The 24,409-nt window shown below is 33.0% G+C and overlaps 3 protein-coding genes across 3 annotated transcripts in view; 1 reads left to right on the forward strand and 2 right to left on the reverse strand.

Moving 5' to 3' along the window:
• LOC105828580 (ABC transporter G family member 20) overlaps positions 1-2,497 on the reverse strand; it is a 45,752-nt gene extending 43,255 nt beyond the window's left edge. The window contains exon 1 of the mRNA XM_036287379.1: positions 2,412-2,497. Within this exon, the coding sequence (XP_036143272.1) occupies positions 2,412-2,497 (86 nt within the window). The remainder of the gene's footprint in view (positions 1-2,411) is intronic.
• Positions 2,498-10,195: 7,698 nt separating this feature from the next.
• LOC118646431 lies at positions 10,196-13,519 on the forward strand. The gene is made up of 2 exons (XM_036289322.1): positions 10,196-11,987; positions 12,076-13,519. The coding sequence occupies exons 1-2, from the start codon at positions 11,941-11,943 to the stop codon at positions 12,653-12,655; spliced, it is 627 nt and encodes a 208-aa protein (XP_036145215.1). The 5' UTR covers positions 10,196-11,940; the 3' UTR covers positions 12,656-13,519.
• Positions 13,520-19,027: 5,508 nt separating this feature from the next.
• Positions 19,028-22,343, reverse strand: LOC118645957. The gene is made up of 2 exons (XM_036288021.1): positions 20,554-22,343; positions 19,028-20,465 (listed from the first exon to the last, which is right to left on the reverse strand). The coding sequence occupies exons 1-2, from the start codon at positions 20,598-20,600 to the stop codon at positions 19,886-19,888; spliced, it is 627 nt and encodes a 208-aa protein (XP_036143914.1). The 5' UTR covers positions 20,601-22,343; the 3' UTR covers positions 19,028-19,885.
• Positions 22,344-24,409: the final 2,066 nt, after the last annotated feature.

Below are 24,409 nucleotides of genomic sequence, written 5' to 3' on the forward strand. Positions count from 1 at the left end.
AATTGCCGTTACGCTAGGACCTCACGCTTGGCATATAACAATTGCCGGGGAGAACGTGCTGCAATTTTATGCTTCGGATGACACTTAAAGCATCTGTTGCGTGCATTCACCAGACTATGTCGGATAATGAACAAATCACGCGTTTCGAGTTTCACACTTCCTAGTCACATAATAGCACATTGTTGAATTATGCAATGACATAAAGTATGTCGTTCGCGAGACGTGTTGTCTGTTAAAAACTTCCTGAATCTTCACGTAATTACATTTCGATATCGGGAGAACCGACTGGATCATCAGTATGCGTTAAAAGCAGAAAGATAAGAAGAAGCGTTCTTCTTAGTTTCAAATTAAACAAAATCTTTGCTTAATTTAATCTTAAACGACTCCTAAACGCTCCTGAATATTATTGCATAACATTTGAATGTACACAGTATTATTAATCGTCTAATTATATTGGATTTGTTTTGAATTGTCTAGAAGAATATTGTACAATATTATTGATTGTCTAGAGACCGTTTTACATACAATAACTTCTTATGAATGTCATTCTTAGAATCTCTGAAGCAAAATAGTATATCGGTTAATAAATAAATGTACTTTGTTCCTAAATTATTATTCACTGTTTATCAGCTGTAATTAACGGATGGCAGAAACTCCAAAAACAATTTCAATGGTTTTTGAAATTACCGAGATTCCGAATTAAGTAATATTTTCAGTAAAACTAGTACACTTATCCCGTTTTATGTAAAAACATCTTTTTCAATTATATATTTTTGTCATGTTTACAATTTTTTGTAGTATTCTTCTTTGGATTATTCTTTTCATACCTTATCTTTTTATTTATGTACATTTTCTTTCTCTTCTTGTATCTTTGTTATATTATGCTCCATCTTTTATGATATTTTTGATATATTCTTTTTATACCGCTTTATAAACGGCATGCACTATTCTCAGAACAAGAGTAAACTATTATTACTCAAATTTGCCATCGCCGTAAAAATGTCTCGTCAGCGAAGATGCGTTACGTACGATTGTGCGTGCGTGCGTGCAACTGCGTTTGTCCTTTCACTGTACAATGCTGCAGTCGGGCAAAGCGCGTCGCGGCCTGGTCTCTCGCTGCACTTGCCGGCCATTGCTGGCCACTTTCACGCGCGATTGCGAACTCGGTCCCGCCGAAGTAAGCCGTGCAGGACTCATTGCCGGCGCGCCGCGCGCCTTAAGTTCTTACGGCGAGAACTATGCTCGTAAAGAGAAAAAAAAAAAGAAGAAAAGGAGAAGAAATCCCGAGCGCGAGCGTTACGTACAAGCGGCCTAAAACACGCATTTCACTCCGATCGGTCTCGAATTTCCTCCCCAATGGAGAGACTGCAATGAATTTTCTTTTAGGGATTCCAACTCGGTAGTTTGATTCGCCTTGCAAGTAAAAAAAACTGAAATTATGCACTTATGCGAGACTTGGGTTCGAATATTTGTGGAAGGCCGCCGTCCACGAATGACCGCCCGTTTACCATAAACCGATCGTCTATATTCAACGCGAATTGGCGGGTTTCTTCCGCGTGATCAGCTTTTTTTTGCAGCAGATTGCAAAATCCCGCAAAAATTGTGCGTCGCGCCGAGGATTGAGCTCCTGTATGCTGGCGCGTCGCGTAAGTCGCGCATAATCCCACTGAAATTGCAATATCGCACTATTAGCAATTCCCGATGATTATGCATGCGCAAACGGCGCGAGCTTTCTTAGAAACCCGCGCCGAAGAAAGTTTCGCTGGACCGTAAAATATGTTCGGCGTGTATACATGAATTTCGATGTATAATTAACTGATCTTGTGAAACGAAATCCCAAATATGCTAATGTCTGCGAGTTTTCAGATTTCTACGCACTGCATGTGCCAGCCAAAATCTGCTAGGCAGCCTAATTTCAGCTCAATACAGCTTTTATTATTATACAATTTTTCGACAATTTTATCTTAATTCTTTTATATGCAAGATTTTGAAGAAGACAATCATAGTTCATATAAATAATTTATATTAAAAAATACACATAATTTCAATATCTTGTGTTCGATATATTTTACTTGTCCGACACCTTTTGGACAGGACCGGATTAAGGTATTTTGAGGCCCGAGGCTATTGACTCCATGGAGGCCCTTTGACGAAAATGAAAAATATTCTTGAATAGCTCGGGTAAGGGCCTGTAACAAACGAGGCCCGGGGCTACAGTCCCCCTTAGCCCTCCCCCCCTTAATCCGGGCCTGCCTTTTCACTCTCTATATTTGTTATAAATATGTATATAAGATTTGTTTTATTTGCGTTATAATTTTTATACCTGAAAATTAAAACACGCTCGCAAAATCTGAGAGATCTCTTCCATCATGTCTGGAATGTCTGTAAACTTACTACTGTGTGATTCTTACCTGGGAAGTCCATCGGTCCAGCTGAACATTTTCTTTATCTTCTTCCGCTGCTCCTGATCATCACTCTGAAATCCTTTGTTATCCATTGTGCTTCAACTATTGTTTCACTTCACAATCGCCCTTGAAGTGGGATGAGGATTTCCGCGAGAACTCACACGCGAAAGTTCTGCTGCTTGATTCAACAACGACGGTGCATCTTTTGTTTCCACGTTAAAAACACGTCACTCGGCACGTACCTCGCGCTGAAAGTTAAACAGATTATTGGGGATTTCCTACTAATGCATTTTACTATGCATCGTGAGGCGATGAAATATACAGAATAATCAAACGACAAATCTCGTTTCCGCCTCGTGCATTCGAAATTGCCCATCTTTTACCATAATCAAAATAAATTTTTCCATTGTCAGTGAGAATTTTATGCAAACGAGAATTTTTTCACTATTTTGTTTGTCATTTTATCTTTCTGTATATTTATGTACTGAAACTTATGTAATAAAATTTAAATTTTACTAAATTGCTGATACATGATTAAGAAATTTTTGGTTTTATTTTTGCGGATAATATGTACTTCTAAATATCTTTTTTCTAATTACGTATTCTATACATATCGTGAAAAAGTGAACGATCTCAAATGATCTTTGGCCGCGACCGTCCTCGTTATCGTAGCATCGCAAACTTCGAAAAAAGAAAACTTGATTCTTCCGTCACGAAGGGATAGTACAATTTCTTTAATGAGTACACGCTCATTCATGACAATAACGGAAAGTGAAACTTTAAACGCAACTTTATCGCGGCCGAGCGAAGTGTGCACGCTCGAGGTCATTAGGAAGAAAGCGTGGTATATAACGATCTGTCGGCCACTGGAATAGAAAATGCGGCCGCGCCGTCGTTGGAAATAGCAATCATTTTCTTTGACTTGTTAGGATATCTCGAGCGTCACGCGGGATACGATGCAGTAGCGCGGATACGTCGCCGCTCGTCGTCACGTAGCAATCGAAAGTAAGAGATCGTGAATACGTGCCAATCCAGTTCGTTTATAGATGTTACTTAATCCCGCCATTACAGAAGACACTTGATCGTTGAAGATCAGGGAAAATCAATACTGTAAGAAATTTTATTGTTACGTTGTAAGAAGTATAAAGATGGCTAATGTTCAACAATTTCTTTTGTTAAAATATCAAAATAATTTTTGTTACTACTCAAAAAATAAAAGGTAATATTTGTTAGTGAGGGTGTTACATAATTGAAATGAATAGAATATAAATCTCTATGTCATGTTACAAGATAATCACGATGTTTAAGGCAATAAAATAAATTAAATTATTTAAAGAAATTAAAATTATGCCATAATAATTATTATTATTACATTGTAACGGTTTATAACGTAATCGAGATACTGTTACAAGCTTAACTATGTAAAAAGATATTTACATCAGAGATCTTTTTTTACAATATCGAAATAATACTAGTAATACATGATTAATACAATATGATTAATAATTCTTTCCGTATCAATGAAAAATGACTACACTTTATCTAAACTTTTATAAGTGTACATTTTGACTCTTAACAAATGTTTTTAGAATTCGGTTAAAAAAAGATTCCGAACAAATATGAAACGTTTTGGAAACGTGTATTTGCTATCTGGAATATTTTACACACCTACATCTGTCTAGCGATTTTAATTTTTGTAGCAATCCATTATCGCGTATATTTACAGTATATTATTGGCAGTTGCATCAGTTTTCAGTTGTATCTACGTGTTATTGCACTCTGCAAAATCGCGTAAGAACAGAGAGAGAAAAAAAGAGAAGGTCGAACACATCTGGTTTAGTTTACATCGCAATATCCCGAACATGAAGGGAATTTTTAAATAATGTCTTCGTGTATATGTAATAGGTAATACATATACACGATGGCTGCTTGTGATACACATACGGCTGCTTGTGGATTTGCCGAAATATTGATAGTGGATGTCAGTGCAAAAAAAAAAAGAAGGAAAGAGAAAGAGAGAGACTCAACTCCATGCGTATAGAGATTTGTAACGTCACAAGAATTTTGTAGGACTTTGCACCGCGTTTACCTTGACGAATCGACGTTTCTCTTGAATAGCGGAATCGTGTGTATAATACGCGAAGACAGATATTACCGACCTTACTTCTGCTTGAAAAATGCCCGAGACATTTTTGTGAAAGCGTCGAGAAATACCGGTCGCTCTCAAAATAAGAGACTTTCGTGTGAACATCTGATTTCGGCCGTTTTCATGATGTAAAAAATTAATAACTATTATACATAGGTATGTAAGTTAAAGCAATGGAAAATGTAAAGATTATAAAATTCAGATTTGCATTTAGATCCGTAGTGCGTATGGATTTATAATCTATTACTAATTTTTATTGCACAACTAATTATTTTAATAGTGTTAATAATATAATTAATAAAATTGTCAAATTTAATAGTTTTACATTGGGTAAAATAGAGCTTTCCACGTTTTTTACATAAGACGTAACATAAATATTAATTAATAAAAATTAATAAAAATTTGAACTGTTTGAAAAAATATGGTTGACTTTGACTAATATTTTTAGTTCGTTTTTATAATATATTTAAAAAAACCGTCTTAAAGACAATATTAAGTTATAAATCAACCGCAGGACATTACTTAAAATAGTCTTAAAATAAAAATTAATTACAAATACTCTTTACTTATTTTTATTATTTATTATAATCAATTTTAATCTTTGCAAGACACAAAGTAACAATAAATGGATTGTATATTTATTATGCTTTGTTAAAATATCAAAATTTTTGTTTCAACAGTATGATGTCAATAATTTTAAATTACAATTTTTTATTTTACTTTACCTAATACACTGTTAAAATATTGTATTTTGTTTGTGAGCTTTCTTATATAACTCTTGCATTTTTATCTCATTTTTATAGTACAATTATCTCATTATTATATTGCTATCTGGTAAATTTCCACGTAACAATTTATACAATAGTTTTTACTTTATGTAAAAACTTCCTTTAGTTTTAAACGTTTAAAAGTTTGTCTAACTACTAATATTAACTGTTTTTGTAAAATGTTAACTATTAAAATGATGTATTTGCAACCATATATTTTATTGATGGAATAATGTAGCTATATTTACTTATTCGGTATTAATCTTTGTGATTGTTGTCCATATGCAATGCACGAAGTAATACTTACTTTCATGAAAGCGAAATTTTAGGTCAGCGATCGACTGTACCGCATTCCTGAATATCGTACGCCCGCTTAATTGATACACAGTGCAGCAATGTTCGAAGATGTGCTAAACGTTTATACGCGGTTAAGAGCAATGCAATCTTGAAAATGAAATCCTATCACCGCAAACCGCATGACACAATGAATATTCTCTTAGTAAATAGAGTCTTAAATCGTGTGAGAATGTGACATACATAAACTAATACCCATTCATAATTGTTATCAGTAAGTAATTTTGGTTATTTTTTAAAATTGTGTCGCATTAAAGATATGCAGTTAATCTAAATAAAAAATTCTTTTATACAACATCAATTTTTTATATGTCTTCGGTTGCGTGAGATTCTTTAAATCGCCGATGTGAAAGACGGTTCCTCTCACGATTCTGCACGTCGTGTTGTGCAAGCGGGAAGTCGGGGAACAACGATCGCACGTGCTACTAGAACGAATGAATTATTCGCATCACGCGACACGGCACGTAAGATCGACGATGCGGACAATTAGACAACAATCAGTTAATGCGCAGTTATTGAACAAATCGCGTGAAAATCACCGCGGAAAAGTAACACGCATAATTAAAGATTCTGTGGCGCGACGCTTTAACAAATCGTTAAACATTCAATTATTTCATATTTCTTTTTCTAAAATTAAAGAGAGAGTAAAAAGTGGAGAAAGTCGTTGAACACGTACCATTAAAAATTGTATCTCCATATTAATTGTATTAATATTTTACATTTTACTTAATATAAGAAACACTTTTATGCCACTGTATAAAATATCTTCATAGATAAGTTCTTCGTGTAGAAGAATAATTGATTATATGATGATCTTATAATTTACTTTACATAGTTCATTAATTCAATCTTGTATATAAATTAAAACAACGTTGGACGATTGAGATTACGCAACCATGCATAATGCAAAGCCCAATAATTGCCAGACAAACAATTTTTATTAAAAAAAAACAATTGTATTAGCGATTTCGAAAGCATAATTATATTAATTAATAAAAAAGTTCAAAACTAAAATGTTGCGTTATGTAGCCGAGTTATTTGATAGATGACTAAACGTATTCGATTGGTCGTCAACTCATTAACGAGATTATCCGCAGGGCTTATTTCTGCATTACACAATAGTTATACGTAAACATATAATCTTCGGTGTTGCAACATATGTATAGATAAAATTGTAGAGCAGTAATATTAAATATTTAATTACACTACAATTTTAAACAAATTTTAACAAGAATTTTTTGTTACCTCCCATGCGTACCAAAATAAAATATAATTTTTAAAGTTTATGTTAATATGTTTTTTATACATTTTTTTTTTAAATTATTAACTTACTTTTTAATTTAACTTATAATTTCTATTTTTAATTTTTACAAATTTTGTTTATCATTTTATCAACATTATTTACTTCTTATAATTTAATTATCTGCATTTATTTGTTTAATTTGTTTAATTAGGTTAATACCGTCGAAAATCGTGGCTTTATTCGATCTTTCAAAAAGATCCGTTATCCCTTTCGCTTCGTGATATCTTCTCGAGATTAATATCTTTCGGTTAGCGATGAAAGTAGGAAAGTGCGGTGTAATGCATTCGAATTGAGATCAGAACTCTTACTAAAGACAGCGCTCTCAGGCGTTTAGAGATATTAATTTCTAGCATGTGTTTCTTCGTGAAAACGAATCGCGAATGTACACGCTATACGGATACATGTGAGAAACAACGTCGTTTCTGTTTTTCATATGCAAACTACAAAATCTGTTGGACAAATTTATGTAAAATGTCAATGTCGTGTTTCAAGTCTGCAAAATTTGGTCAGTACTTTACTCGCGATGCCGTCCTTCGACGAACGGCATCAATTGATGTTAATTGATAAAATTTAAATACTCGTAATATTGGCACATGTGGACGTGATTTCAGGCACCGTACGTAAACACTTTCTCCCGAGTTCGTTTCACGTATTCCCGTATTCATTTTCAACGTATAATATTTCGCCCTACTTTAACCGCGTCCTATTCGTCCGCGTTCGGACTCCTTTATCTGCAATTCGATCGGCATACTGCGAACTCAGTCGTTATCTTTTAACATTTATTCCATTAAAGAAGATCAAAAACATGGCAATTAATCCACGACGATGTGAAGGAAAGTCGAGATTACTTCTCACGTCAAACAGAGCCGTCGATTTCTACTTTTTTTTTTTTTTTCTTTAGATATCAGGAGAACTAACTTTTCACACATCGTGACCGGAATGACTTATCACTATTCTCACGATGGAAATTCTCGCACCTTTTCGCGGATCGTCACGGGAGATACGCTTTCGTGCCCTTTGGGAGGAGTGACAGGTCCGTTTCGTCTGCTCGCGCGGGTATCCCTTCGGCGTGGCTCGCGCATGCACCGTAGTTGGAGGAACGATTCCCCGGAGCTCGGCGCGAATGTACAATACGACCGATCGGTTTGAACGTGTTTCTCGCACTGACGGGACGGGGGTCCGGTTGAGCAACAGACGTATGAACGCGCGGGCGCGCAATCCCGCTCTAACACACGCGTGTAGAAAAGGTGTATCCACGTATCCGTAACCCTGCCGCTACATTCACCTGATGTGATAAACTAAACCTGCTCTCAGTCGATTTATGTATTCACACAGACATATAACAAATTATGAAAATATGACTCGCTCCTTAGAGTTCGGTACAGAATGGAAAAATATCATTGAAGGCTAAACGGCTTTGCCGAAGCAGCTCGAGTTTGAGAGATCGAGAAAAAAGCCTTGCATATCCCTTGTTTTCAAGGGGTGTTTTCGACGAAGGTAATACAGTTATTGCAAGGGAGACAATTTTGTTTTCAGATTCTATAAATTCTTCGAGCCCCTGCTTTCACCTTCGTGTTTGAAGTAGGAGGTTCTCGTCGTCGCTGGAACCCTGCGTGTGAATTGGCAAGAGTCTGTTATTTTCCATAGAATGCGTATTATATGCATATATGCATATATACATTATTATAATAAACCTGAATAAAGTCGCCACCGATTAGTTTGCCTTTACAGCAATTATCAGCGGCATTATAATTGCGAAATTTTAAATGTCATCGTGAGACATCTCTGAATTATCTACGCGTGTTGCGTTAAATGTCATTGTGTGGCACATCTTTTATATAAATTCTAAATAATTTAAACAAAACAGACATGTCTTTATTATTCGTTCACACAGAGAAAAAAAAATAGTTACAATAACCATAATTGCAATAAAATTTATTATAGTCGTTTTTGGGACTAACTATATTTTTATAGTTATTTAACAATATAAATTACAGTTTGTGTAAATTATAGTTTTCATAATCATAATATTGGTTTATGCAACTTATTAGCATAATTGCCATAATCAAAATAAAGATTTTTAAGTAGTACTATAAAACAGTCACTATATAAGCATCACTAAAAGCATATGGTTGTTATTACCAATATTATAGTAACAATTACTATAAAAATAATATTTTTAACTGTAATTATTTTACTATGTAACAATATACTCGCAAATATATATTTTTTTCTCAGTGCATTACACATCAGACGGCAGAAATAAAAACAAATTCAAGGATGAACACTAACCCAGATAAGTGCATCTCGATCAACAATTAAATGATTATATAAGTAATTTTTTGCACATTAATAATTAAAATTCTAATTAGCATGCTACTGTATGTGAATATGATTTATTCATGATTTCTAAGTATGTATATTTAATAACGCAGTAGTTGTACTATGAGAGTTCTGACCCAAGTTGGAGTGGGGATAAGGGGAAGGGAGGGGAGGGTAATTAATCGAGGGGAGGGTAATTAATTGAGGGGGAGAGGGGATTTAATCGAGGAGGAGAGAGTAATTAATTGAGGGGAGAGGGTATTTAATTGTAGGGGAGAGGATAAATAATAGAGGGGAGGGTAATTAATTGAGGGGAGAGGGTATTTAATTGTAGGGGAGAGAGTATTTAATTGTAGGGGAGAGGGTAATTAATTGAGGGGAGAGGGTATTTAATTGTAGGGGAGAGGATAAATAATAGAGGGGAGGGTATTTAATTGTAGGGAGAGGGTAATTAATCGAGGAGGAGAGGGTAATTAATAGAGGGGGAGTATTAATCGGGGAAATTAATCGAGGGGATTAATTAATCTTTGGCGAAAGAAGGGTTATCAAATAATTTATCAGGAGGGGTGGGGTTAACATGTCACATAAATTTCAAATTTCTTTTGTTCTTATTGTTCTGTATAACAATTGACCTGTCACATAAATTTCAATTTTCTTTTTTCTTTTTAACAAATGTCTCTATCATAAATTTCAAACTTTCTTTTTTCTTTTGTTTATTGTATCTTTTAACAAATGTCTCTATCATAAATTTCAAACTTTCTTTGTTTATTGTTTCTTTTTATCAAATTACCCTGTCATAAATTTTGAACTTTTTTTTCTTTTTTCTTTTTTATTGTTTCTCTGTAACAAATTACCCTGTCATTAATTTTGAACTTTCTTTTCTTTTTTCTTTGTTTATTGTTTCTTTGTAACAAATTACCCTGTCATAAATTTTAAACTTTCTTTTTTCTTTTGTTTATTGTTTCTTTTTAACAAATTACCCTATCATAAATTTCAAAACTCTTTTGTTTATTGTTTTTCTAACAAATGAGAAACTTGTCTCAACATGTTTTCGAAAGTCCTTTGTGCTCATCACCACCACCGCCGCTCAGGTAAAGAGACTTTATTATTATTTCATATATGTAATGGAATTTTTATTTGATTATTTATAATTTGAGTTAGATTACATATGCATATGTATTCTAATTTAAATTATAAATAATTAAATAATAAAAATTATATTACGTATATTCCACTCCAGTTAGAGTTTGCTCTCTATCTCTCTCCCACTACACTAATCGTATAAGCAGCGCCCTTATCTTGGCTGCTAGCGAGCGCCGATATCAGGCTGCTAGATTTTACAAACATAAAAACTTTAAATTTTTAAATAAATAAATAAATAAAATAAAATAACATGCGGATGCTGTAGTCTGCGTTTAATATTATACCTGAAAATTTCTTTGATACAATTGAACCTATAGTAACATAATAAATCTTAGCTTTCTCTTTTTCGAAATTCTTTTCAAAGATCATGTGACTTACAAATAGCATAAGTATATATAGGTGAGACTCTTAGAGCATCCCTTAGACGTTTTCAAGTCTATTTCTGAGCAAGTTTATCCGAAGTCTGTGTGCAGCTAGTTTTCAAGTGTGATTAGTAAAAGATATAGTTTTTCCGAAAAATGAGTAATATGGAAATCGAAGTTATCGACATCGCTGATGATGATTACATCGAAGTTATCGACATCGCTGATGATGATTACATCGAAATCATCGACATCGCGGACGATGATGATGAAGTCGAAATTGAAGATGTACATAATGTACATTGTGTAAATAATGTAAATATAGATGTAAATAATGAAGAAAATATAAATATGGATGTAAATATGGATGAACAAATCGACGTTGCTGACATCGTACAACATCATATAAACGACGAGAATTTTTTTTAACATCATCGATGATTTTGATGAAAATGTGCCGGATTTCCACCTTGAGGAGGAACAAGAGGATAACGAGAGCGTGCTGTCTGAAGATAGCAATTACAATAGTGACTGTAGTGATGATTTTGAAGAATCTGTGGAAAGGCCTATCAGTATTAGGCAAGTCCAAGCCATAAACGAAGAAACGAAACATTGTGCTATTTTTTCATACTATAAAACCGAGCAGACATACGGCACAGGCACATACACGGCTTGTGCTGAATGCATGGTGGAATTGATGGTCGCAGACGTGGACCATTTTTTCGCCGTCCGTCAACACCTTACGGACAGGTTTACGGCAATTAGCAGCAAATATTGCTCTAATTGTCGTAAACCAGTATACATATTAATTCCATGCAATATGTGTCCGGTCTGCACACATAAAAAAAAAAAAAAAAAAAAAAAATAATAATAATTAAATAAATAAAAAAAAAACTATGAAAAAACTAAGAAAAAAATCACAAATAAAATAAAGTTAAAAAAACATACATTTCTTGACAATAGTCACCATTTCCACCACCACTACCACTATTATTGGAGGGGCGCACCGTATAAGAAGAACATCGCCATACATCAGTCGCTCATTACGAATATCCTCACTACAGTCGCTCATTACCAAACGGACAACAAAGGATAACGTTGGCTGCTGGAGTCAATTGGAAAAACGTACTTCCCGAAGATGAACTACTACGTTCCAATCCAGGAAAACGAAGCTCATGATAAACCGTAAGTATTTGTCATTTTAAATTCATAATATTTGTTTTTTATATTTAAAAAAAATTTTTTTCTATAACTCGCTTTATTCTTTTTACAGAAAATCACAGCCGCGCCATACACCTCGCATCCTGAGAAGGAGATTTCCCCTTACGGCTACATCCTACAAGTACTTGGAAATGGGGATCAGCGTGGAGTCTGAGCCTTTTGTGGAGATGATTCTTGGCGACAACAAGGGAAATCAGCTAATTTTGCCATATATAACATGGCAAAAATTTATCGAGAGACGTGTGGATATTGAAAAACTTATACGAGCAACTATACCATCTTCGAGACTTTTTATTTGTGATTTAGTAATAGAAATTGTAAACGTACACGATAAAGGTATCGTAAGATTAACACTGTGTAATACCTGTATATATATGAAACCATCAACTGTACAATTTTTACTTAATCTCGAACACTGCATTGAATCTGTATATAATCAATTATATCAAAATACTTATAGTGTAAGCGATAAATATAAGAAGTTTATTACTATTTTGCGTCAAAATTATGTTACTAATAAGTATGATGCTATAAAAATTCTGAATGAAAATTACAATAAAACTTGTATCATAGAATGCGAACTAGTGACTTATGCATCCGATAATATTGTATATGATGCTTTACATAATTAATAAATATGTTTTTGTATAAATGTTAAAAATTATTTAAGAATTATTCCTATCTCCTATCAATTATCCTAATATATAAAATTAATTTAATTTGTTAAATGTAGTTTTTATTAAAGAGAGAAAAAAAGAAAGGGAAATATGATGGGAAAAATAAAATAAAGTAAAAGATTATATATATTTTATTTGTTATTTTTATTATTATTAGACCACCAATTATACAGTTTGAATACATTCTGTAAAGCGCAATTGTTCACATGATTCCGACAGCGTAAAGTATGCGTAACATCCATTTTATTTAGAGGTTTTATGTCTTCGTAATGCACCTCGATGTTTTCGACATAGACTTTCTGTCTCGCGGATGTGATTTGAGGTCGCAGTTGAGCACCAATACCTAGCTGCTTTAAAAAATTAGAGAGGTAGGGAGAGGAACAACGCATGTACGTTTCCTATTACTTCCTTCTTTCTTGATACCATTATTCTCTCTCTAGCATCTACCCTTTACTGCATAATCCTCACGTTCTCTCTTAAGCTATTTTTATTCTCTCTCATACTTTTACCTAAACGTATGCTCTCACTTGCTCCAACTGATCGCAGCATAATCTGGTTCTCGTTCACATTCGTTTCTTTGCTTGCGGTATTGTACTAAAGCAATAGGCGTGAGAGATAAAAAAAAAAACAATATGTTGAATATACGTTTAAATATGCTGTATAATACTTCAATTATTGCAAACTTTTTTATCCTATCGATTATTTCACTCAAACGAGTAAGTGCATTGTTTCAAAATTCAACAATACAGCTAAGATGTATCATTGCAAAGTTTCATTAACATCTGTTCATTAATTTTACGTTTAATACAGCAATAAAAACCAAAAAATTATAAAAATTCATCGATATCCATAAGAGCCCATGTAAATAAAATATTTAATATCCAAATAACTAGCTAGTTCAGCTTTTTTGAAATTTTAACAGTCAATTTATACCACTAATTTAAACTTTTCTACAAAGTTTCATAAAAATCTATTCATTTTGATTTAGCAGAGGAACTCTCTTAAGTAATCGTTTTCTTCAGCAACAAAAGTGTATTCTTGACAATAATTTCAAGATATACTTGGAACAAATATTAAAAAATCTTTGTACGTACATATACTTACGTGTTACTTATCATGTACTTACAAAATATTATATTATATATATATATATTTTTTTTTGAGAATATTATAATATACTAATTAAAAAATTTTCTTTTAAAGCAAATTTTTTTAATTAAAAAATTTTCCTTCTAGGTTTACAATGTATCTTTAAGTCAAAAGAAGTATTCTTCAAGTAAAGGAAAACATTACGAGAAAGAATTTTTACTTTGTCACAAAAGAAATCTTTATAACAAGTAAATCTCTATTCTTAAACGCTATATGTCTTGTTACGAGTGTGAAATGCTATCCTAAACTAGAAATGTATATTAATAATAATTAGATTTTTGGAGAGAATATTTTATCATTATTAATTTTAATAAAATATTTACATTATAAATATGATAATGATGTAATAAACATGTCGATGCATCAAACATATTACAACGTGTTTTTCATGATGACATGACATCATCGAGATCAAAAGATCAAGATGAAAGTAGATCCTGCAACATATGTTTCATGATAATGCTACGCCACGTAATTGTATCTAGATGATCACGTGATTGAATCTAGCTAAAATGCCGTAATAAATATACTAGGTATAAAAAAAAAATGCTAAGAGAATAAAATAAATAAATCATTATGTTGAAGCGTTGAAAGCAGTACATCATGGAACAAAATCTATTACAAATCGCTCAGCGAGTTTGAAGGATGAATACGATACATAGAACCAACGATGCAAAGAATATTTCGAGTCATTGAAAGAGTCGACTAAACTTTGTAAATACAATTCGAGAACGCGGTCTAGCGATACGAGGCTACTAAAAAAGTTGTAATTAAGAGATTCGAGGTTGCGGTTTAGCGCTGACACCCGACTGCTTAAAAATTAGAGAGGTGAGAGGAAGAAACAATGCATATACGTTTCTTATTATTGTCTCTTTTTCTCTAAGGGTATCATCGTTCTCTCTCACACACCTAGCGTGCTCCCATATTATCTTTATTCTTTCTTATACTTATATCTAACCTAATCTAACCTAACCTAACCTAACCATATGCTCTCACTCAATCCAACCTATTGCAGCATAATGTTCGCTCTTGCTCATGATCGTCAACGTGCTCACGGTATTGTACTAAAGCAAGAGACGTGAGGGATGGAAAAAAATGTTGGACATGTTAAATTTTTTTTTTTACAAGTTTAACGTTATAGGTGTAATATATAGTTAACGTTTATAGATGTAATATATATATATATATGTATATATATATATATATATATATATATATATATAGTTATCTTTTTACGTACTAAACGCTAAGAGCTTCTAATTAACGATACCGATACCTCTTAACGAGTTACAGAATCGCACTACTGGCGCGTATCGCGTTCAGTACCCGATCGAAATTCGTTACGGCGAACGTGATATTGTACAACCACATAAACTGCACATAAATAATATCGAAAATTTTAACTAGTGGATTGAACGTCACATTAACACAGCCGTTTACATTAAACATATGGCATACAACTCGAACATTATCATGCGTACGTTTTGAGATTCCAAATGTGTGAAGCATCTTTAATTACATAAATCCTGACTGTTAACGGTCCAACACTTATAAAGTTGTATGAGTTCTTATAATCGGTCCGAAGGAAAATCAGAGACGTTCTATCGCTGCTCATAGAGTCCCTTTCATGTTTCAAGAAACATTACCAATTTTACTTTATTTTATTCTTATTTTTATTTTTTTTTCTTTACGTACGTAAATCATACATCGATAAACGTATGTAAATCATACATTGGTTCATACATGTTCTTTCTCATACATGTACATAACCGCGCGCGTATCTCCTCTTTCCCACCACTGCTATCATAAACATATTGCTTTTTCCTTTTTTAAATTAGATTAGATACACGCATTATCAAACCGCTTCATACATCTATCAAAATGCTTCATACATTTATCAAAATGTTTCATGCATCTATCGAACTACTATTAAACCATTATCGAACCACTATCAAACCACTGTCAAACCGCATCGTATACATACCGAACCATCAAAACATTACTGACAGCATCTCGATGGGATCATCCCAGTGCACGTAATCGATCGCTTACGTTTGCTTGAAGTTTGGCGTGGCAGGTCTTATTATAAATGAACGTGAAAGAACGTGAAACGAACGCGAAAGAACGTGAAACGAACGTGAAAGAACGTGAAACGAACGTGAAAGAACGTGAAACGAACGCGAAAGAACGTGAAACGAACGCAAAAGAACGTGAAAGAACGTGAAAGAACGTGAAAGAACGTGAAACGAACGTGAAAGAACGTGAAAGAACGTGAAACGAACGCGAAAGAACGTGAAACAAACGTGAAAAAACGTGAAACGAACGTGAAAGAACGTGAAAGAACGTGAAACGAACGCAAAAGAACGTGAAACGAACGTGAAAGAACGTGAAACGAACGTGAAAGAACGTGAAACGAACGCGAAAGAACGTGAAACGAACGCAAAAGAACGTGAAAGAACGTGAAAGAACGTGAAAGAACGTGAAACGAACGCGAAAGAACGTGAAACGAACGCAAAAGAACGTGAAACGAACGTGAAACGAACGCAAAAGAACGTGAAAGAACGTGAAACGAACGTGAAAGAACGTGAAACGAACGTGAAAGAACGTGAAACGAACGTGAAAGAACGTTCTTTCACGTTCTTTTGCGTTCGTTTCACGTTCTTTCGCGTTCGTTTCACGTTCTTTCACGTTCGTTTCACGTTCTTTCACGTTCGTTTCACGTTCTTTCGCGTTCGTTTCACGTTCTTTCACGTTCATTTATAATAAGACCTGCCACGCCAAACTTCAAGCAAACGTAAGCGATCGATTACGTGCACTGGGATGATCCCATCGAGATGCTGTCAGTAATGTTTTGATGGTTCGGTATGTATACGATGCGGTTTGACAGTGGTTTGATAGTGGTTCGATAATGGTTTAATAGTAGTTCGATAGATGCATGAAACATTTTGATAAATGTATGAAGCATTTTGATAGATGTATGAAGCGGTTTGATAATGCGTGTATCTAATCTAATTTAAAAAAGGAAAAAGCAATATGTTTATGATAGCAGTGGTGGGAAAGAGGAGATACGCGCGCGGTTATGTACATGTATGAGAAAGAACATGTATGAACCAATGTATGATTTACATACGTTTATCGATGTATGATTTACGTACGTAAAGAAAAAAAAATAAAAATAAGAATAAAATAAAGTAAAATTGGTAATGTTTCTTGAAACATGAAAGGGACTCTATGAGCAGCGATAGAACGTCTCTGATTTTCCTTCGGACCGATTATAAGAACTCATACAACTTTATAAGTGTTGGACCGTTAACAGTCAGGATTTATGTAATTAAAGATGCTTCACACATTTGGAATCTCAAAACGTACGCATGATAATGTTCGAGTTGTATGCCATATGTTTAATGTAAACGGCTGTGTTAATGTGACGTTCAATCCACTAGTTAAAATTTTCGATATTATTTATGTGCAGTTTATGTGGTTGTACAATATCACGTTCGCCGTAACGAATTTCGATCGGGTACTGAACGCGATACGCGCCAGTAGTGCGATTCTGTAACTCGTTAAGAGGTATCGGTATCGTTAATTAGAAGCTCTTAGCGTTTAGTACGTAAAAAGATAACTATATATATATATATATATATATATATATATACATATATATATATATTACATCTATAAACGTTAACTATATATTACACCTATAACGTTAAACTTGTAAAAAAAAAAATTTAACATGTCCAACATTTTTTTCCATCCCTCACGTCTCTTGCTTTAGTACAATACCGTGAGCACGTTGACGATCATGAGCAAGAGCGAACATTATGCTGCAATAGGTTGGATTGAGTGAGAGCATATGGTTAGGTTAGGTTAGGTTAGATTAGGTTAGATATAAGTATAAGAAAGAATAAAGATAATATGGGAGCACGCTAGGTGTGTGAGAGAGAACGATGATACCCTTAGAGAAAAAGAGACAATAATAAGAAACGTATATGCATTGTTTCTTCCTCTCACCTCTCTAATTTTTAAGCAGTCGGGTGTCAGCGCTAAACCGCAACCTCGAATCTCTTAATTACAACTTTTTTAGTAGCCTCGTATCGCTAGACCGCGTTCTCGAATTGTATTTACAAAGTTTAGTCGACTCTTTCAATGACTCGAAATATTCTTTGCATCGTTGGTTCTATGTATCGTATTCATCCTTCAAACTCGCTGAGCGATTTGTAATAGATTTTGTTCCATGATGTACTGCTTTCAACGCTTCAACATAATGATTTATTTATTTTATTCTCTTAGCATTTTTTTTTTATACCTAGTATATTTATTACGGCATTTTAGCTAGATTCAATCACGTGATCATCTAGATACAATTACGTGGCGTAGCATTATCATGAAACATATGTTGCAGGATCTACTTTCATCTTGATCTTTTGATCTCGATGATGTCATGTCATCATGAAAAACACGTTGTAATATGTTTGATGCATCGACATGTTTATTACATCATTATCATATTTATAATGTAAATATTTTATTAAAATTAATAATGATAAAATATTCTCTCCAAAAATCTAATTATTATTAATATACATTTCTAGTTTAGGATAGCATTTCACACTCGTAACAAGACATATAGCGTTTAAGAATAGAGATTTACTTGTTATAAAGATTTCTTTTGTGACAAAGTAAAAATTCTTTCTCGTAATGTTTTCCTTTACTTGAAGAATACTTCTTTTGACTTAAAGATACATTGTAAACCTAGAAGGAAAATTTTTTAATTAAAAAAATTTGCTTTAAAAGAAAATTTTTTAATTAGTATATTATAATATTCTCAAAAAAAAATATATATATATATAATATAATATTTTGTAAGTACATGATAAGTAACACGTAAGTATATGTACGTACAAAGATTTTTTAATATTTGTTCCAAGTATATCTTGAAATTATTGTCAAGAATACACTTTTGTTGCTGAAGAAAACGATTACTTAAGAGAGTTCCTCTGCTAAATCAAAATGAATAGATTTTTATGAAACTTTGTAGAAAAGTTTAAATTAGTGGTATAAATTGACTGTTAAAATTTCAAAAAAGCTGAACTAGCTAGTTATTTGGATATTAAATATTTTATTTACATGGGCTCTTATGGATATCGATGAATTTTTATAATTTTTTGGTTTTTATTGCTGTATTAAACGTAAAATTAATGAACAGATGTTAATGAAACTTTGCAATGATACATCTTAGCTGTATTGTTGAATTTTGAAACAATGCACTTACTCGTTTGAGTGAAATAATCGATAGGATAAAAAAGTTTGCAATAATTGAAGTATTATACAGCATATTTAAACGTATATTCAACATATTGTTTTTTTTTTTATCTCTCACGCCTATTGCTTTAGTACAATACCGCAAGCAAAGAAACGAATGTGAACGAGAACCAGATTATGCTGCGATCAGTTGGAGCAAGTGAGAGCATACGTTTAGGTAAAAGTATGAGAGAGAATAAAAATAGCTTAAGAGAGAACGTGAGGATTATGCAGTAAAGGGTAGATGCTAGAGAGAGAATAATGGTATCAAGAAAGAAGGAAGTAATAGGAAACGTACATGCGTTGTTCCTCTCCCTACCTCTCTAATTTTTTAAAGCAGCTAGGTATTGGTGCTCAACTGCGACCTCAAATCACATCCGCGAGACAGAAAGTCTATGTCGAAAACATCGAGGTGCATTACGAAGACATAAAACCTCTAAATAAAATGGATGTTACGCATACTTTACGCTGTCGGAATCATGTGAACAATTGCGCTTTACAGAATGTATTCAAACTGTATAATTGGTGGTCTAATAATAATAAAAATAACAAATAAAATATATATAATCTTTTACTTTATTTTATTTTTCCCATCATATTTCCCTTTCTTTTTTTCTCTCTTTAATAAAAACTACATTTAACAAATTAAATTAATTTTATATATTAGGATAATTGATAGGAGATAGGAATAATTCTTAAATAATTTTTAACATTTATACAAAAACATATTTATTAATTATGTAAAGCATCATATACAATATTATCGGATGCATAAGTCACTAGTTCGCATTCTATGATACAAGTTTTATTGTAATTTTCATTCAGAATTTTTATAGCATCATACTTATTAGTAACATAATTTTGACGCAAAATAGTAATAAACTTCTTATATTTATCGCTTACACTATAAGTATTTTGATATAATTGATTATATACAGATTCAATGCAGTGTTCGAGATTAAGTAAAAATTGTACAGTTGATGGTTTCATATATATACAGGTATTACACAGTGTTAATCTTACGATACCTTTATCGTGTACGTTTACAATTTCTATTACTAAATCACAAATAAAAAGTCTCGAAGATGGTATAGTTGCTCGTATAAGTTTTTCAATATCCACACGTCTCTCGATAAATTTTTGCCATGTTATATATGGCAAAATTAGCTGATTTCCCTTGTTGTCGCCAAGAATCATCTCCACAAAAGGCTCAGACTCCACGCTGATCCCCATTTCCAAGTACTTGTAGGATGTAGCCGTAAGGGGAAATCTCCTTCTCAGGATGCGAGGTGTATGGCGCGGCTGTGATTTTCTGTAAAAAGAATAAAGCGAGTTATAGAAAAAAATTTTTTTTAAATATAAAAAACAAATATTATGAATTTAAAATGACAAATACTTACGGTTTATCATGAGCTTCGTTTTCCTGGATTGGAACGTAGTAGTTCATCTTCGGGAAGTACGTTTTTCCAATTGACTCCAGCAGCCAACGTTATCCTTTGTTGTCCGTTTGGTAATGAGCGACTGTAGTGAGGATATTCGTAATGAGCGACTGATGTATGGCGATGTTCTTCTTATACGGTGCGCCCCTCCAATAATAGTGGTAGTGGTGGTGGAAATGGTGACTATTGTCAAGAAATGTATGTTTTTTTAACTTTATTTTATTTGTGATTTTTTTCTTAGTTTTTTCATAGTTTTTTTTTTATTTATTTAATTATTATTATTTTTTTTTTTTTTTTTTTTTTTATGTGTGCAGACCGGACACATATTGCATGGAATTAATATGTATACTGGTTTACGACAATTAGAGCAATATTTGCTGCTAATTGCCGTAAACCTGTCCGTAAGGTGTTGACGGACGGCGAAAAAATGGTCCACGTCTGCGACCATCAATTCCACCATGCATTCAGCACAAGCCGTGTATGTGCCTGTGCCGTATGTCTGCTCGGTTTTATAGTATGAAAAAATAGCACAATGTTTCGTTTCTTCGTTTATGGCTTGGACTTGCCTAATACTGATAGGCCTTTCCACAGATTCTTCAAAATCATCACTACAGTCACTATTGTAATTGCTATCTTCAGACAGCACGCTCTCGTTATCCTCTTGTTCCTCCTCAAGGTGGAAATCCGGCACATTTTCATCAAAATCATCGATGATGTTAAAAAAAATTCTCGTCGTTTATATGATGTTGTACGATGTCAGCAACGTCGATTTGTTCATCCATATTTACATCCATATTTATATTTTCTTCATTATTTACATCTATATTTACATTATTTACACAATGTACATTATGTACATCTTCAATTTCGACTTCATCATCATCGTCCGCGATGTCGATGATTTCGATGTAATCATCATCAGCGATGTCGATAACTTCGATGTAATCATCATCAGCGATGTCGATAACTTCGATTTCCATATTACTCATTTTTCGGAAAAACTATATCTTTTACTAATCACACTTGAAAACTAGCTGCACACAGACTTCGGATAAACTTGCTCAGAAATAGACTTGAAAACGTCTAAGGGATGCTCTAAGAGTCTCACCTATATATACTTATGCTATTTGTAAGTCACATGATCTTTGAAAAGAATTTCGAAAAAGAGAAAGCTAAGATTTATTATGTTACTATAGGTTCAATTGTATCAAAGAAATTTTCAGGTATAATATTAAACGCAGACTACAGCATCCGCATGTTATTTTATTTTATTTATTTATTTATTTAAAAATTTAAAGTTTTTATGTTTGTAAAATCTAGCAGCCTGATATCGGCGCTCGCTAGCAGCCAAGATAAGGGCGCTGCTTATACGATTAGTGTAGTGGGAGAGAGATAGAGAGCAAACTCTAACTGGAGTGGAATATACGTAATATAATTTTTATTATTTAATTATTTATAATTTAAATTAGAATACATATGCATATGTAATCTAACTCAAATTATAAATAATCAAATAAAAATTCCATTACATATATGAAATAATAATAAAGTCTCTTTACCTGAGCGGCGGTGGTGGTGATGAGCACAAAGGACTTTCGAAAACATGTTGAGACAAGTTTCTCATTTGTTAGAAAAACAATAAACAAAAGAGTTTTGAAATTTATGATAGGGTAATTTGTTAAAAAGAAACAATAAACAAAAGAAAAAAGAAAGTTTAAAATTTATGACAGGGTAATTTGTTACAAAGAAACAATAAACAAAGAAAAAAGAAAAGAAAGTTCAAAATTAATGACAGGGTAATTTGTTACAGAGAAACAATAAAAAAGAAAAAAGAAAAAAAAGTTCAAAATTTATGACAGGGTAATTTGATAAAAAGAAACAATAAACAAAGAAAGTTTGAAATTTATGATAGAGACATTTGTTAAAAGATACAATAAACAAAAGAAAAAAGAAAGTTTGAAATTTATGATAGAGACATTTGTTAAAAAGAAAAAAGAAAATTGAAATTTATGTGACAGGTCAATTGTTATACAGAACAATAAGAACAAAAGAAATTTGAAATTTATGTGACATGTTAACCCCACCCCTCCTGATAAATTATTTGATAACCCTTCTTTCGCCAAAGATTAATTAATCCCCTCGATTAATTTCCCCGATTAATACTCCCCCTCTATTAATTACCCTCTCCTCCTCGATTAATTACCCTCTCCCTACAATTAAATACCCTCCCCTCTATTATTTATCCTCTCCCCTACAATTAAATACCCTCTCCCCTCAATTAATTACCCTCTCCCCTACAATTAAATACTCTCTCCCCTACAATTAAATACCCTCTCCCCTCAATTAATTACCCTCCCCTCTATTATTTATCCTCTCCCCTACAATTAAATACCCTCTCCCCTCAATTAATTACTCTCTCCTCCTCGATTAAATCCCCTCTCCCCCTCAATTAATTACCCTCCCCTCGATTAATTACCCTCCCCTCCCTTCCCCTTATCCCCACTCCAACTTGGGTCAGAACTCTCATAGTACAACTACTTAACGCTATTTATCTACTAACGTGGTGCGCAACAACGCTAATAAAAAATGCAATTCTGAGATTAGTACCAAAAGTTTTCTTTATAATAATATTTTATAGACAGAGTCCCAAGATTCGTAAATTAAAATACTGTAGCAAGAAAGTTTTCGAAAAATTAAATGAAGTAGTCACTTGTAAATTTTTATTTCAAGCATGCAATAATTTTTCAGGTATAATAATTTTAAGCTCCATTCGATCAGAGATTACAAGACGAATATCTGTCATGGAGTCATTGATCTACCTTGCGACTCATAGATATAAGACTGTCTACATATAGTTTGTGATTGATTTGCTTTAAATCCTTACATTTTAAAATTTTGAAACAAAAACCTATAAATAATTGTTTTGTTTAATTTTTCCAGAGACAGAATAATATTTTGTATATACTTTCTTATTACATTATTTTGATTTGCGAATTTTTTAGAACACCATAAAAAACTTTTGACATTGTTTAAAATAAGAAATATCTAAATTACTTTTTTCTCTCAAAATTTATTATAAATATTAGTTAAATGCAAAATTAAATTAATAAGATTTTCATCTTCTTTTTAAAGCTAAGAATTATATTAAATCAAAAATATTTTTACATCGCACTTGTTAGAGAGAGACAGAGACACAAGTTTGATATTACTTAAAATTATTATTTTAAACAAAAACGAAGAATATCGTTATATCGCAAGCTACCGCTGGAAGAATTACTGAAATTTAAGCATTCGGGCGAATGGAAAAGTAGATACGATTTTTGAGAAATAAAATATCGTGAGTAGATGTCAATACCTATACGTCGATATAAGTAATCTAGTGGAAAAACTCGTCGTTCACGAGTGCGACACGAATACATGCACGCGATAATAACTCGTTTTTATATCTATATATGCTAGTGAAGTTTTATTTACAAGTATATGTAAAACCTGCTTCTCGATCATATGCATGTATACGTGCACTATTCGCCTTAGCCGCTTTCGTTTCAATGATATTAAACACACGCGCGCGCGCACACACACAACAAATCGTATGTATGTGACAAACGAAAGTGTACTCGGTACAACCTATAAACCGTGCCCCATGATCTTTCGCGTGAATAGCCATTTTACATTTGACAGTTATTCGTGGACCTTCCTAAATAAAAATAAAAAATAGATACATTTAAAAAGGTCCATAGGACGACGTCAATCGCCTCTTCCTTCGTAACAGTCGACCGAAGTGCCGTTAAACTTGACACACTTTTCGCTCGACGCT

Source organism: Monomorium pharaonis, chromosome 1 (assembly GCF_013373865.1).
Source record: "Monomorium pharaonis isolate MP-MQ-018 chromosome 1, ASM1337386v2, whole genome shotgun sequence".
NCBI classification, from domain to species: Eukaryota; Metazoa; Arthropoda; class Insecta; order Hymenoptera; family Formicidae; genus Monomorium; species Monomorium pharaonis.